The sequence below is a fragment of the Urocitellus parryii genome, chromosome 4 (assembly GCF_045843805.1).
Source record: "Urocitellus parryii isolate mUroPar1 chromosome 4, mUroPar1.hap1, whole genome shotgun sequence".
Lineage (NCBI taxonomy): Eukaryota > Metazoa > Chordata > Mammalia > Rodentia > Sciuridae > Urocitellus > Urocitellus parryii.
In genome coordinates this window covers 203,359,395-203,375,776 of record NC_135534.1, presented here as the reverse complement: position 1 = coordinate 203,375,776, position 16,382 = coordinate 203,359,395, and the positions used below count along the sequence as shown (strand labels likewise).

The following is a 16,382-nucleotide window of genomic DNA, read 5'->3' as shown; positions in this document are numbered from 1 at the left end:
CACACCGAACCCTAGAAATGGTTACTGTCAATGAACCCATCTGCTTACGAGACTTTGGTGGCCAACATGCAGCTGATGACCCTAAAACTACCTGTCAAAAACAACAGTAAGGTCAGCTAAAGATGGCGGAGGCGGGATGAGCCAAGTAAAGTTTGTGGCTTAAGCCCCCCCCCAACCCACCCCCCCACCCCCGTGTTAAAGGAAGAACAGGTGAGGCATTGGCTGTTGGGAGGAGAGCAACAGGGTCAAGACGGAAAACCATAAACCACATGATATTATCAAGAAAAACTCAATTTTTGATGTCAGAGCCAGAAAAATTGAACAACTACCAGAAGCAGAAAGGAATCTACCTGAACATGCATCTACAAATATTGAACTTAATGCTGCTCTCTGGGGCCTAACAGCAGTCTTTTTCGGTGCATCTTGCATGTAACACAGGTCCGAATGGCTGCTGGCTTACCAATGGCAGTGCTCCCATTTTGACAGTGAATGCATCTTTCAAAGGTTTTGTAAGCATACCTTTGAGTACAGGTGATTTGAACTGTGAAACCTGTACTGTGATACGGGGTGGACCGGTTGATTTTGTTTTAGGAAGTCTATACCCTGTTTTCTTAGATATACCTGTAACTGGTGGCCTAGCAGCCAGGTACAGTCAGCCCTGCTGCCAGAGAAAGGAAACACCTTCACTTACTGGACTAGAATTTCTAAGCTTATCTTTTCAAAAATGTTACTTCCCATTTTACTTCAGACTATGTTTATAGCATACTTTGGGTCTAGACAATATAAAGTACTTATAAAAGCCCTTCAGTTACCTGAGCCTGGCCTAGAAATTCACTGATTTTAAGCAAACGTATATACAAAAATAAAATTTTAAGGATTAAAAAAAAATGCTAAAAACTAGTAGGTTTTCAATCTCGAAGGGAGCCCGGGTGGATGTGACATGTCCCTCACAACTCACACCTGTCTGGTGTGCTAGGGCTTACGTGTTACACGCACCCACAGCAGGGAGGTGAGGACTCTGTCCACGAATGCCGGCCACATGCCTACTGTGTGCCAAGTTCTCAATTGACCACATTGTCTGTGATCCTGCAGCAGCATGTGGGGAAGGCAATAGCATCCTCAAGTGAAGGTGAGGAAGCCAGGACTCCCATGATACCTGGCCCAGAGGGGGCATGGTCTGCTCTCCACATGACCCCTCTCCACATGTTTGATGCACAACTGAGGTTCAGAAAGGTAAAGTGACTCTCAAGTCACACAGCCACCATGTAGAGGAACCGGGATTGGAGCCCAGGCCTGTCTCTGGCTCCATTTGTTTCCTGGGCTGCTCTACCCAGGCTGAGGGTCTGGCTGCTGGTGAGGACACTACAAGCTCCAAACTCATGCTCTCCCTTATCTTTCCCAGCAAGGGTTTGGGAACATTGATGGAGAGTACTGGCTGGGCCTGGAGAACATTTACTGGCTGACAAACCAAGGCAACTACAAACTGCTGGTGACCATGGAGGACTGGTCCGGCCGCAAGGTCTTTGCAGAATATGCCAGCTTCCGCCTGGAGCCAGAGAGCGAGTATTATAAGCTGCGGCTGGGGCGCTACCATGGCAATGCGGGAGACTCCTTCACCTGGCACAATGGCAAGCAGTTCACCACCCTGGACAGAGATCATGACGTCTACACAGGTAGGAAAAGTGGAGTCAAACCCAGGAGCAGGGCAGGGAAAAGAGGTCAACCAAAGCCAGAGGCCACAACCCGAGGGCTTGGGAACAAGGAGTCTCTCACCCTGTTCCCACCTCTTGAATATCCCTTCCTCTACCAACTGCCCTCAGATTCTCTCTGCAAAGCTGGGTTACAGTGGCACTTACCAAAAGGAAAAGGCAAAGAGATGGACACTCTCCCATGCCAGGCTGTGCCCTCCTCACCTGTCTGAGGCAGACACGCCCTGGGTTCCAATGCTGTCCCTACCTCCTCAGCACACTGCACAATCTCCCTGGGCCTTGGTTTCCACATCTATAAGTAAGGACAATACCTACCTTGCAGGGCAGGGAGAAGGATAGAGAAGGTACCTGATAGGACTCGGCACACAGCAGGGGCTTGAGTTAGCATTGATGCTAGCGGGCTCTTGGCCATTACTGTGTCTAGCATGTAATGTTAATGCAATGCGGAGAGGAAACCAGATAGGATACATGAAGTGATTTGTTCAAGGTCATGTACCTCAAACCCAGGACTTATATTAAATTTTAATTAGATAAAAAAACAAGGGAGGGGGCTGGGGTTGTGGCTCAGTGGTAAAGCGTTGCCTTGTACATGTGAAGGAGGCACTGGGTTCAATCCTCAGCACCACATATAAATAAATCAAGGTACTGTGTCCATCTACAACTAAAAAAATGTTATAAAAACAAAACAAAACAAGGGAGAACACAGGAAATAATAAGATACGCAGATACAGTCCTGCCATGAGTGCTGACATCACACTTCCCCACAGTTGATGCCTCCCAAGGCCCCAAACTCAATCTGTAGGTTGGTGACCCCTGTAGCTAGCACCACCTCTGGGCTGAGGCTGAGTCTGCTTTCCTGGGTGAGCCTGGCTCCTCCTGCCTGGTCTTCCTTTCAGTCCTTGTCTGAAAGCAAGTCCTCCCACCTTTGTACTCAGCAGCCTCTGGGGACTGTCCCAGGAATGGCCTGTGCTTTAGGCATGCCCTAATACCTATGCACTGTGGTGAAGGAGCTTCACTCCAGGACCCCAGGCAGCCACGCTCTAGCAGACAGGTGTCCTGACATTGGGGAACAGGAGAGACGCGACCCACCTGTCCTCGCACTACACTGGTACTGTACTGACCCTGGTAGAGAAGCAGGCCCTTGCTGTGCCAAGGCTTCCGAAAGAGCAGGGCAGGAGGATGACCCTCAGTACTGGGATAGGGTCTGCTGTAGACTTCTTTGAGGTGACATTGGGGAGCAGTGAGAACTATGTGAGGGCTCCTTACCCTTGGGATATGTGAGGCCAGAGCAGAAGGGGCACCCTGGTGAATGGGAAGCAGACCATGGTATGCCATGGGTCTCCTCACTCCCCAAATGTAGCACTGCCATTTGGTCCTTGTAGCCTTGAGCTGAGGCCCCAGAACAGCTCTGAGAAATCTGGGGTGCCTGGGGCTGATGCTCTCCTCCAGCTTTCTGCCTCAGGCTACTGTGACTGTCTCATTCTGTCCCAACATTTCCCTGGAGCAGGGCTGCCCCTCCATCAGGCCCTCCAACCCCAAGCCTGGCAGGAAAGCTCCTCTTAGAGGAAGGAGTCCCTTCCCAGGCCCAGTCCCCTCAATTGAGCAGCCCCAGTGACAGTGGCTCCTCTGGTCCTTCCCGCCCTGTGGGCACTGTGCCCCTGCGCACCCACTCACACTTTGCCCACGCTTCTTATTGTTCTGAACTGCTTGTCCTTGGCAGCAAAATTCAGCATGATGTGATATGCCAAGAGTTTTATGGAATATCCTTCTTTTATGAAATAATACAAGAAGTTATTTGGATAGAATACAGGCTGGGGAAGAAAAAAGGGGCATTTCATCTTTAACACTTACTTTTTCATTCTATAAAGACTTAATACAACACTTTCCACTCTTAAAATCCTAAGAAGCTCCCTGCTCACCCCCCAGGCCACTTTCACTTTCTCCAGACCTGAGGTGGGGGTAGTGGAATTTTTACCATCCTCTAAGAGATGAGGATGATTGCAGGATGGGAGGGAAGCCATTGGTCTGTGATCTCACAGCCCATGAGTTATAAAGTCCAACTGGCTCCAAATCTGGCCTTTGACCTCTGCCACAGAAGGCTCATCTCTCTAGCAGTCTTACTCTGAAGGCCTCCTAGAGAGGATCTTGCAGGAGACCTGAGCACACCAGGGATAGGGCACAAAGCTTGCTTCCAGGGACCTCCTTGCACCCTTCTCTCCTGCAGGAAACTGTGCCCACTACCAAAAGGGAGGCTGGTGGTATAATGCCTGTGCCCACTCCAACCTCAACGGGGTCTGGTACCGCGGGGGCCATTACCGGAGCCGCTACCAGGATGGAGTCTACTGGGCTGAGTTCCGAGGAGGCTCCTACTCACTCAAGAAAGTGGTGATGATGATCCGGCCCAACCCCAATACCTTCCACTAAGCCGCTCCCCTCTGGATCTCCCGTGGCCATCGGCAGGAGCCTGCCCAGCATGCAGCCCCAGCACAATGAGCAACTACTCACCAGCTCATCCTGGGCTGCAAGGACTGAGAGCTGGATTCTGTTTTTTGAAGTCACTGTGTCAGATAATGAAACTGAACTGGTACTGTGTTCTCTGTTCCTCTTCTACTTTCCTTCAAATCAGACAGCCCCTCATGTTTCTAGGACAGGACTGCAGACAACTCTTTCTTTGAATAAATTATCCCTACAATAAAACACCATTGCAAAATACCTTCATGATATACATGTGCATGAGCCTCTCCATGCACTTAAGTGTATGCCACATGTATATGCATTACATACTATCACATGTGATATGTCTAGATACACATATGGGTTTGCTATATATACACCGAAATGCACTCCAACTCTCAGACATTAAAGTCATCCCCAACTTTGCTCTTTGAAGGAAAACATTTCCTTGATGCTGTGTTTCTGGAGCCTAAGGGCAGATCACAGGCTGTGTAGCCCCGATTCAAAGACTAATCCTCAGTGTTGGCGCGCCTGGATTCTTCCAAGAATGTCCACAAGGCTCATCTCTCACATAGGGGTTCCTGGCTCCCTCTCTTAAGAACCTCCTTGGGCACCTACTCAAATTTCAAAAATCATTTCTGTTTTTATGTTTTCTCTGTTCTCAGGATTGTCACCACCTTCCACCCAGTTATTCACTCACCCAGCGCCCTCTGTGTCAGTCCCCTGCTGCCTACACATTCAAGGCGCCCTTTCTCTTTACCCCTTGCCCATCCTTTTCTACCACAAGACCTATCCTTCCAGGCAAGAGTCCGCCACCTCTGAGTAGGAACAGTCTGGGCGCAGGTTCTGGACAGGGAAGGGAAGGCCAGGCCCAAAGCTACACTGGCGGCCATGTAGATTGTGTATTCAGTTCTGTATCTTCCGCTCATACTTTAGCCTCCATGTCATTTTAACCTTCACCCAATAGTAGCCTACCTTGCCAGAGACACTCAGCTGAAGAGACGTCATCACTAATGTGCTAGGGCCCCCAGATGGCTAAAGACTGGAGATTCCCATGCTCAGGTGGACCAGAGTCTGCACCTCATCCCCCAACTACGCTTCTCTGGAGGACAGGGGCCACCAGACTCCTTGGTTGGTGAGCTGCAGCATGGCGGCTTCCTGAATCCTGCCAGTCTCAGTACTACCGGGACGACTGCCAAGCCAGGGGCAAGAGATGAGTCAGGAAGGTGAGACCCTCCCCGGTGGGCACATGGGTCAGGCATGCGAGATGTGGGGCTTTTGGTACTGTCCACGTCTGGGTGCGTGCCTATTACCTCAGCAGTTCTCACAAGTGTACCATGTAGCATGTTTTGTGTATATAAAAGGGAGGGTTTTTTTTTTAATATATTCCCAGATTATCCTTGTAATGACACAAATCTGCAATAAAAGCCATCAGTGCTACATGATGCATCTACCCTGTGTGTTACTGTTTTAGACTACTTTCCCAGGGCCTCTCACATTGGGCCCTTTAAGATTTGGCATCTAGGGCACATGCCCAATCCATGCCTATGGCACTCTCCCTATCTGGTTCCTGCCTGCTCCCTCCTGATCCCTGTGCCAGCACCTCAGCCAGGGTGGCTCTCTGGAGCCCAGCTCTGCACTTCTAGTTACATTCTGAATACTTCCAGTGGGTGTCCTAAGAGTACCTCACAGCCAGGCAGGCAATCTCTGAGACATGCTCCCCCAGGCCAAGCCTTCCTCCCCACCACATCCTCTGGCCTCCTCTCCCCCCACCACTGCAGTGGGTGCCCCACCAGGAGCCTCTATCTCCCTCCTCCCAAGCCACACCCCCCACTAGGCACCAGAACTGTCTCCTACTACAAAAGATCTGTGACTTGGGAAGGCAGGTCTATACATGATAGGAAACCTTGAAGCTATAAAGGAAGAGACCAAGGGATATGACTTGAAATTTTTTTTCTGTCTTCCAAAAAAGCAAAGCAAAATAAAACACTACCAAGATTGAGATGCAAATATCAAAAGAAAAAAATATTTGCATGTAAATAGCAAATCCAGAATTAATACTATGACATATTCCAAGCTTTCAAAATAAGAAAGATACAAATACTGTGATAGAAAACTTGGCCAAGTATGTGAACAACCTTAGAAGTTGCAAATAGCCAGTAACATGAGAAGATGTCAACTGCAGGGAGAACTAAGGGGTTTCACTGAGGGAAGGGTTAGCCATCATGTGTTGCCTCTCAGACTGGCAAAGACAGGACTGAAGTATAAACTGACTATTTTTTCAAGAGTAAGTTGGTGATATCAAAGTTTAAAATGCATTTAGGTCCTTAGACCCAGCAGTTCTTCTCAATCATCAAGAATACAGCTGTGGGAAAGCCTTCTGGAGTTGGGTGTAGTTAAGGAGACTGTGTGTTTGGTGCTAAGGATGGAACCCAGGGCCTTGCAATGCTAGGTAGGTGCTCTGCCACTGAGCTATACCCCCAGTCCCAAGACTTGATGTTTGTAAAGCTTATTACATGCTTAAAAATGGACTTCTATTTTTTATTTCACCTTCATACAACTCTGTGAAGGAAGGATTATTATTCCCATCTCACTGAAGAGCAGGAGGCTTGAAGCTGAGGCTTGAAGTCAAGAATGTGCCACCAGGAGTTAATCCAGAAAGGACTAGGTGTTGGCACTGAGGACAAGTTCTTAGCCCTCCTTCTACCTCTCAGTCAGTTGCTTGGTCACAGGGGAATGCTACCTTGGCCCAGACCACAGCCACACCTCCTCAACATCTGGAGCAGAGTTGGGAGATATAGGAAACTTAGGCAAAGGAAAATGAGGTACATCCTTATTGCTCACTGGCATCATATCCAAACCCCAAAGCAGAAAGTTCTAGAAAGTCAAGCTAGTCAATATGAAGAAGTCCTTTATCTGAGCTACCTGGGATCCAAATAAAAGCAGACCATAATACCAACTCCTACTCCCCACCAAGCCCTATCCTGGCACCCAAATCTGGGTATTATCCAAACCATACCCTGGCTATATGGAGCAGAGGAGTACGGTCCTCAAAGATGTGCAGCCTGCTTTCCCCAGAGTAAAAGTGAAAGGGAGGAGGTCAGTTCACTGGGTAGCACCTGGAGAAAGATCATGGGAAAGGGAGTTGGGCTCAAGGACCCGGAGGCTGGGGACCTTGAGCTATTCTCACTAGCAGACAGCCAGTTAGCATCTGGAGGTCTGCCCAAGTCGGATCAGCAGTGCTCCTCTGCCTTCCAGCCAGCAAACTTGTCAGGCCTGTAATCACAGAAGTACTCCATGGTTGGCACCTCTGTAGACCTAGACGGATATCAATAAAGCCCAGACTTCCTCCAGTGCCAGCCAAACCCCCACATCCCAGTTTTGGCCAATACTTTGACCAGTAATGGTCCCCAAGCAGGTGCCACTGAACAGAACCCCCTTCTCCAAATTTTGCCAGTGTGAGCAAGATTGAAAGAGAAACCTTCAAAGGACTGGAAGCAATGACAATGGGAGTCCTCCATGCCTAAAGCCCAGACACTCAGGAGTCCAAGGGGTCCTCCCTGAATTCCAGGACCACCTCACCTGCTTCAGTCTTATTGAAATCTGTTAAAGAAACCCAGGCAACTAGATTAAATAAAAAGGGCACATTTTGGGTACAAAGATGTAAAAAGGCACTCCCTCTGCCTCAGTTTTACCTGGCAGTCCCAAGACTAAGGACAAAATAATAGTTGCTAGGATCTCATATTCCAGAGCTTGCAAGGTGCAAGATCATCACCACAAAGGAACAACCTCAGGCTGCAGCTTAGGGATGCCCACCTGAATTCTAAGAAGTGCAAGGAAAAGATCACGGGGTGGGGGAGAATGATGTGTCCCTATGATATGTCCTCTGCCACACAGGAAGAGGAGATGTCTTCCTTACCCCAAACCATGTGAGAGGGATGACAAGGAAACACTCCCAGAGCTGGTGAGGCCCAAGCCAGCAGAGCAGTGAGGAGTGTAAGATTCTGGAAGCTCCCAGACAGCAGGCTACCTGGATGGCAGGGGTGGGGGCAGGGCAGCAAGTACGGAACAAGGGAAGCAGCAGTGAGCATCAGCTGAGCCGGAGGAGCAGCGTTACCCTACCAGGAGCAGGTGAGGTGCCCAGAGAGAGGCTAGGTAGCAGAAAAGAGGAGACGGAGTTCAGGCTGCGTGCCAGGGACAGGCAGGTACAACTCTGGAGGAGAACCGAGCAGCCACGGAACATGGGCTCTTTCCTGTTGCCTCTTCTGGCCCCTGCTCCAATTCCAAGGGCCAGAAATCTCTGTGGGCAAGTGGAGGAGGCAGCAGGGCTGGCCAGGATTCAGCGAAGAAGCTGACCTGTGCCCTCCCCAGCTCCAGCTGGTTGGCTTTAGGAGTCCAGACTCATAAGTGCTACACAGGACTATCTGGAATGACAGCATTGTCAGAAGGAACTGGGCTTTGTCAAGCCTGACACCAAGAAGACCAAGGGGCCTGCTGAGTTCTCAGCTTTGCTGGGAAAAGAATTAGTTTACTGAGACGCTTGAAAGGACACTGCAGAAAAAATAAGGTTGGTTTCTTCTTCCACCTGACTGAGTCCAGCTCATTTAATAAGCTGGTTATATAAGGACACAAGGTATCTCCCTGAGTCCACGGGCCGGGATGCAGCTGGGCCTCCCGAGGGCCAGGACCAGAAACTGCCTGGAAACCCTTCAGGAAAGAAGGCGGCACCCTTCCCCGCCCCGCTCCTCTCCCCTTCCTGCAGGATTTCTTTCTCGGTTTCTCACTGTGCACCCGTCCAGAGTACCCTCACTCTCTGTCCCAGCAACAGCCCCACCTGGCTTTCCTGAGTTCACATGTCCCCCAGGTCTGAGCGCCAGCATCTCTACATTCCCATGCCAACTCCTGGATGAAGAATCTGATTGGCCAGCCAGGGCCCTGGCTCAGAGCTGGGCTGGGTGGAATGAACGCTGCTGCTGGGGCGCAGTGCTGTGCAAGAGACAAGGAAGTCCCAGGTTCCTAAGGGTGGGGGTCATGGGATGGATCTCTACTCAAAAAGGGGTTTAGCCTATACTCCAACTGTCATTGGCTCCTATCCTCTCTAGAGACCATGCATACTTTGCCAACTAGATGGATTCCATCCCATTACTCATGTGAAGGGGTCCTGTTTCCCAGGCTCTCCCTACCTGACCACTGTCCTTTCCTAAAAAGCACACCTAACCCTTCCAGGCCCAGCTGGGTCACTAAACATGACCCCTGGCTATGCCCTGATGGGGCTCCTCCTGCCCTTCCTGGGAACACTGGATTTCTCAACAATCTCTGGATAATAGAAGCAATAAGCTCCCCACTGCTGGGGCCTTCCTGGCCACATTTTGCTCTGGGCAACACTGATACCATCTATCATTATGGGCTACTTTCCATGTTCCAGGGAGCATGCAGGTTTCTAAATTCTTACAGCCCTTTAAGATGGGTTTTATAATTACCCTCTCTTCAACATAGAAAACTGAAGCTCTGTGATGTAAACAACCTGCCCAAGAAGGTGCAGCCTGAGAACCTGGGAACGTCAGCACCATGGGTCTGGTTCCTGAGCTGCCTTCATGGCATCCGCCACTGCACTCTAGAAGGAAGTGATACCACCGCTCCATTTCTACTAGCCATGGCTCAGGAATGCATCTGAGAATCATGGTGGTCCTGAGCTCCTGCCCACAAGAGTGGCCAGCCTGCCTGCCTGTGCAAAAGCAGCTAGGGGACAGCAGGTCCCTAGATGTCAGGAAGCCAGTCCATGGCTATTTGCCCAATTTACTTCAGAGCAATGAGCACAGAATAATAGAGGCAGTGATGGAGAATATCTCATAGCTTCTTGGGCCTTCCAACAGCTAAAGCCACTGGACCTGCCTTTCTCCTCTCCCTCCTATGGGACAGAAAGCCACTTGTCCTACAACCTGCAGATTCAACAACCCCAGCCTTTAATGCTCAAAGTGTTTCTCTGTGGCTAGTCTGGTATCACCTCATATACCAGTTCTTCCTGGCCTGAGCCTTGGTCTATGATGTCTGGTAGCTGGATCCTGGGTATGGTGGCTTATCTCCTATCTGTGTACCCTCAGGTATGTGGCTTGCTAACCTTGGTCTTTCTCAGATTCCAGAGTCAGGCTGGTACCAGTACTGACCTGGGATTCTACCCCTTATGGACACAAGCCTTGATGCCAACCATCCTGACATTCAAGCATCTTGTCTCCCCCAACTTGGGGCATCGTGGGCCAGCTCAACACACATGTGGGAACCAGACACAGATTATTTTCCTGTCTGCACAGCCTCCCAAAGCACTTCCACATGTGGCCCCTCCTGGGTGGGTGGCCATCTGGCTGTCCCATGCCCTGCTGGCTGATGGTCATGATGAGTATGACTCCATGGGAGGGTTAGATGGTTCTCCCTTTCCCTTGCTGAAGTGCTTCCTGAAGCTCAGAGACATCTGAGGAGAGGGATCCTTGCCTATAGCTGTCCTGAGCCTTAGCAGATATGGGAGTGGCCCAGAGCCTGAAAAGGCAGCTCCAGTGGAGGACATGGAATTAGAATTCCCTTTTGAAACCATGTGATGGCAGAAGCCTACCCCCTGGTTATTTCAATGAGGGGAGAGGATTAGAAGAAGCTCACAGTCACTTTGAAGCCAGGAATTGCTGACCAGACCTAGGCAAGTGTGTTGGGCCTAGATTTAGGTCGGCCTCCTCTCCACAGGAACCCAAAGCCAGGCAGCACTTCCTCATGGGTCAGGGCAGTGCAGGGCTATGTAGGGAACCAGAATCAGGGCCAGATATTGAGGAAGCAGAGGACAGCTGATTAGTGTAGAAGACCTGAAGCCTGGCTGCCTAACCCAAGAGAATTGACAGAGAAGTGTGTATTTAAAAAGATGCCATCTTCACCTGTCATCTCAGCGTAGGAAGAGTCAGAAAGCAGGCATGCCCATGGAGCGGGTGGAAGAACAACGGCAGCCTTTTTAGAGTTCACCCCAGCGGTAGCTACCAAAAGGCTGCGACAGTATTTGCCCTAGTGGTTCCACATCTAGTGTTCCATGTTTCAGACCGGTAAATATACAGACAGGTAGAAGGATATTCCCCACTGTGCTATCTATAAGTGGGAAAAAGCAGAAACCACCTCAATGATCATCAGAGGGGTATGGCTCGCCAGACCAGGACACACCCACACATCTGCAGGTGCCAAGGAGCCACTGAAAAGAACGAGAGGAGGCTCTATACTGGCTGCCACTGAGCAGGATCTGACATTTTAAGTGGGAAAAAAAGTAAGGAACAAAACACTATCTATCAAACATTCATTCCAACTCTAGGTAGAAAGTACAGTACCTTATGCACCCTCCACGGCACAGCTGCTCGTGGCTGTGAACTGGCACATCTGGAAGGGCCCACACACCAGCTGCTAGCAGTGGTGCCTCTGGGCAGGAGAAGAGGAAGAATGTGATTTTCACTTTTCATTTTATAGACTTCTTTTTAGTGTGAGTGATCTTTACAGCGAGCAATGTGTTACTTTTGTAATTTTTAAAAGTCTTGAAAAGAATGTGTGGGAGACCAATGCCATTCACGGGCACATTTCTTCTGGGTGACTGTAAGGAACGAAAACGCCACCCCCAGACAGGCATCCAGGGCCTCCGCTGGCCTGCACACACGGCAGTCCAGAGTCCAGCGTACACTTCATCAGCAACCATATCCTTTCTGTGGGGAAACTTCCAGTCCCCAACTAGTCTCCCCAGGCACCTTCTTCCTTACAAAGCTGTGAGAACTTGTCATTTCCCAAACTGGCAGCCACCTTCTCCACCTATTGCATTTTCCTCCCTCAAAATTAACTTTTGGGAGGGGCCTAGAACTTCCTGCTCCCCTAGGGTCAGTCTCCTGCATGTGGAGTGTAGTACAAGATTGGGAAACAGACTGGGCAACAAGGAATAGCCAATGTGGGGTAGTGATAAGGTCATGTAACATCCTAGTTATGTATGTGTTGCTATGCAACAAATGCCCCAAACCTTGGCAGGTTGCAATGAGCATTCATTATCTTGTAGGTTCTATGGATCAGGAACTTGGGCATATTTTAGGTAATGTCTCTAGCTCAAGGCTGCCCATGAGGCTCAGTCAAGCTGCTACCTGGGGCCTTGGTTTTATCTGAAGGCTCAACTTTAAGGTAGGACCGTCTTCCAAACTCCCTCCATGGTTGTTGGCAACCCTCGATCTCTGCCACATGGGTCTCTCCATGGCATTGCCAAGCACATCATAGCTGGATTCCCCCAGGATGAATGACCCAAGACAGTAAGAAAGAGCAAGTACTCAATATAAAAAGAACATTTCTTTTATAATTCCATCTCCAAAATGAGTCACTTTAATCTGACTCTTATTTATACTTCACTGCTATGACATAAGTTAAAAATAGTGCTTCCTTCAGAGGAAGGAGGTGGAGTGTGGGGAGGATTACATGAGATAATGCACATAAAGTGTGAAAGAATAAACATGAGTTGTAATTACTAGTAGTTAGTTTCTAATCAGAGATCCAAAGAGTTAAGGAAGCCAGAGAAGAACAGGTGTCCTGGTGAGAACACAGGCTCTTGCTACAGAACCATACTTTCTCTTGCACACATGGGTTTATACTCTTACCTCCTATTGGGGTGTCAGACAAAACCCAAACCAGAAAAAGGGTAAAGTAGGTCTTCCCCTGGCCCCAGAAGACAGAAATGGACAAGACATTCCAGCTTTGGCCAGCAAGGCATGCAGGAAGCCAGCCGGCCCCAGGGCTCCTTTCCTGACCTTCCTGTTTCCCTCCAACATCTCTATGGAATCAGATGTTGACTGGAGGATGCACTAGTTAAGGCTGGGTGGAATCCAGCCATGGGCATGAAGTCTCAAGTTAACTGGTATCTGCCTGGCCTATGATGTTGGGTAAGTCATAGGTTAAGGTTTTTTATTTATAAAATGAGGATTTTAAATAATCTAGCTAGCTTCTGTAAGGACTGAGGAAGATCATGAAGCCCCAGAGAAATGTGGATTTTAAGGTAACAAATCTTGAGATTGCAAAAGTAAAAATGATCTTTTCCCTTAGGGAAGGGAGAGATTTGGAACAATATGCAATTAACCACTCTATAAAATAATGGAAATGTTTCCTGCATTTTGATTGGGGAATAGGACATTTTTGAGATCATTCTATTGACTAAGAAACAAGTTTGAGCCTGGGGCTCTTCTCTGCTCACTAGGCTTGAGAAAAGGTTGAATATCGTGACTGAGGGAAGGGGAACCCTGATCAAAGGCTGTCCTGGGCCAGGGAGGGAGGGTAGGATTTCAGCTATTTGTAGCACATGGCCATCAGGAAGAGAGGAGAAAAGGGCCTGGCCATTGCTCTGCAGACAGACATATCAGAGTCCAAGCTTAGATTTTTCTTTGTGGCACTGCAGTCTCCATATCCATCCCTCCACCTTGCTGCCCCAGCTGAGGAAGAAACCTGGCTCTTTACCAGGTCAGCCAGAGAGCCTGGCTTGGAAGGGAGAGCCGACCAGTGGGAGGGGTCAGAGGAGTGAGGCCAGGCAGTGAGCAGAAGCAAGGAGCCACAACCAAAAGGCGCTGTGGAACAAATGAGTGCTCCTGGGAGTCCTTGGAAACGCTTGGGGTGGGGAACTGAGAAAAGGCCAGATTTCCTGCACGTGGAAGTATTTTAGTTTTGGAAAAAGGAAAGGACTACCCTAAATGCTGGCCCACTTGGGGCCAGCCAGATGACACTATTGCTAACCCTGATGTGGGCGCTGTTGGATTTGGTCTGGGGGTGGTTGCCACAGCAAAGAGGCAACAGCATGTCTCAGTCATCAACAACTCTGCAGGCTGGGCCTGCCTGCTCCATCCCTCCTGCGCTTGCTCTCTCCCCTCTACTTTAAGGGTGTCCAAGGCTCAATGCACATGGTGATCCTCAAAGCCCATGGGCAGGGACGTGCTTAGTATCTCCATCAGGTATAAGGGCTGTGCTCACCAAAGCTTTGCTCTAAAATGAACTATTTGTAAAGGCCTTTCCCTGGGCCCTCACTTTTTCTGAACTACAGTGATTCATCACAGGCCTATCCATGATCCCCTAACTATCCCTCCTCTAGCCACCCCTCCTAGAAACCACTTTCTGCACTGCAGCCAAGACAACGCATGCTAAACGCAAATCCAGCCCAGTTGTACCCTTATGTAAAATTCTTTCACAGTTCCCTACTGCTCTCGGTTGGTGGGTCAGGTCAGAGCCAGAGCTGCCCACTCCCAGTGTCCAGGCCCTCCAGCAATCTGGCCCCTCCCTTCCACTCTGGCCAGTTCTTGTGACACCCTCCTCCTCCTCCCCCTCCTCTTCCTCATTCTTGGCTCTCCAGACAGTTTTTCTAATATGTTTTTCCTACTTCAGGGCAAGTTGTTGTCTTTGAGGGGGATTTTAGCTCCTCACCTCTGAACCCAGGGTGTACAACCTTTAGAGCTCCCCTTCCCTCCAGAAACCCCTTCCTGGTAACCCAGACCAGGAAGGGTGCCCTTTTCTTTGCTCCTTTGCCATTCCCTTTAGAGTGTTCAACTCATTTCCAGTTTCTTCCTCATGGCTAGTGCTCAAGGCTGGATGGGGAGCTTTGCAAGGGCAGAGGTGGCACGTGGTTGATCCACACAAGTCCCTGCTGAACCCCAGTGGCAGGGCACACCCACCATGCTGCCTGCTATTCTGGGGGTCTCTGGGGCATCAGAGCACACACTTTCTCTTGATCAAACTCCACTTCTTTTTTTTTTTTCTGCCATCCAGTGTAGCACTTTATTTTTTGTCAGTTTATAGATTATTTAATTAGATCACTTCATTATAATATAGTACAAATATAATTAGAGTACGGGGCACAGACAGGCTGGTGAAATAGCTCAGTTATTATCTGTTCCCAATTATTTGAAGGTTCTCTATCTAGAATAAATAGTTCCTAATTATGAATGATTTCAATCAAATGGAAATTTACCATATTATATGCAAATGCTGTTTAATACGGGTGGTTTGATGGGATTAGGTCCTCTGTAATATCACGACTCTACCCAGTAGGATCTGAATGATGGACTTGTCATGCTGCTTTCAGAGTCCACAGGCCTGACCAAAAATGTATTATCAGCATGAAACATCCTGAATTCACTATTCTTTCTTTTTTTAAATTTTAATTTGTAATATATGACAACAGGATGCATTACTCATATTACACATATAGAGCACAATTAATCATATCTCTGGTTGTACACAAAGTACAGTCACATCCTTCCTGTTTCTTCTTTTTGAAAACTCTTTGAGGTGTCTGGCTGATTAGCCCAGAGTGTTTTATACTCACCAACAACTTGCCTTTGTTTTAAACTTCAGAATTTATATTTGAAAATAGAGGCTTACTTTAAAAAAAAAATGAAGGGTTTGTTTATTTGAAGAAATAACTTAGGATCTCAAAATTTCCTTCACATATTAGAGGTCTGGATAGGTTTACCAAGAATGTCTAAGTTTTCTCTTATTATTCAAAATTGTCATGATGCCTGATTTTTTGTTTCTTGAGAGATCACAATTTTCCACACTGCTACAATACTTTTAAATCAGCTCTAAAGCATTTCAAATCCATCACATTCCTAATTTTATTTAGTTATTTCCTGGAAGGAGTAATAAGTAGTGAAAACCAAACACCCCCTAAATCAATGCAGCTATTTAGAAATAGGTGGTGTAGTCATTCTTCAAACCTCTGTCTGCTTTTGTTATCATTTCATCAGAATTGGGTGTTTATGGGAGTTGCTATCACACAGAATTAGCTGCAAAATGTTGACTGTATCTCCCAATACTATTTTCACACTCTGAAGTAATTTGGAAGAAACCAGATGATTCAAAGAAAGTCTTATTTCTTAAATGTAATGAATTTTCTCCTCTGTGTTTTTTAAATTATGTTTCACAAGCAACCTAGGACACCAAAGTGCAGCCAACTGGCTCTAAAGTTCACTAAAGGTTGGACTACATGCCCACGCAGGTTGGCAACAGTGGCTGATATTACGTGAGGGCATCTCTCGTGGATGACACAAGAGTAAAGAGTCATGGAAACCCAGTTAGCACAGAACCTTCCACAGAGAGTTAAGAGAATCATCACAAAAATAAAACCCACATTTGCTATTAGAGGCAAATAGCCACTGAGGCGGGAGCAAGGTCTCAGGCAGTGGAAGCAACAGA

At 48.3% G+C, this 16,382-nt stretch overlaps 2 protein-coding genes and 1 pseudogene across 2 annotated transcripts in view; 2 read left to right on the top strand and 1 right to left on the bottom strand.

The window, feature by feature from the left end:
* The window catches only part of Angptl2 (angiopoietin like 2), a 34,910-nt gene extending 29,325 nt beyond the window's left edge, over positions 1-5,585 (top strand). Inside the window, exons 4-5 of the mRNA XM_026386272.2 lie at positions 1,403-1,673; positions 3,934-5,585. Coding sequence (XP_026242057.1) covers positions 1,403-1,673; positions 3,934-4,133 — 471 coding nt within the window. The 3' untranslated portion in view covers positions 4,134-5,585. The remainder of the gene's footprint in view (positions 1-1,402; positions 1,674-3,933) is intronic.
* The window catches only part of Ralgps1 (Ral GEF with PH domain and SH3 binding motif 1), a 253,995-nt gene that overhangs the window by 117,510 nt on the left and 120,103 nt on the right, over positions 1-16,382 (bottom strand). The gene's annotated exons all lie outside the window — the stretch shown is intronic.
* Positions 31-838, top strand: LOC113181061 (transmembrane protein 126A pseudogene; annotated as a pseudogene).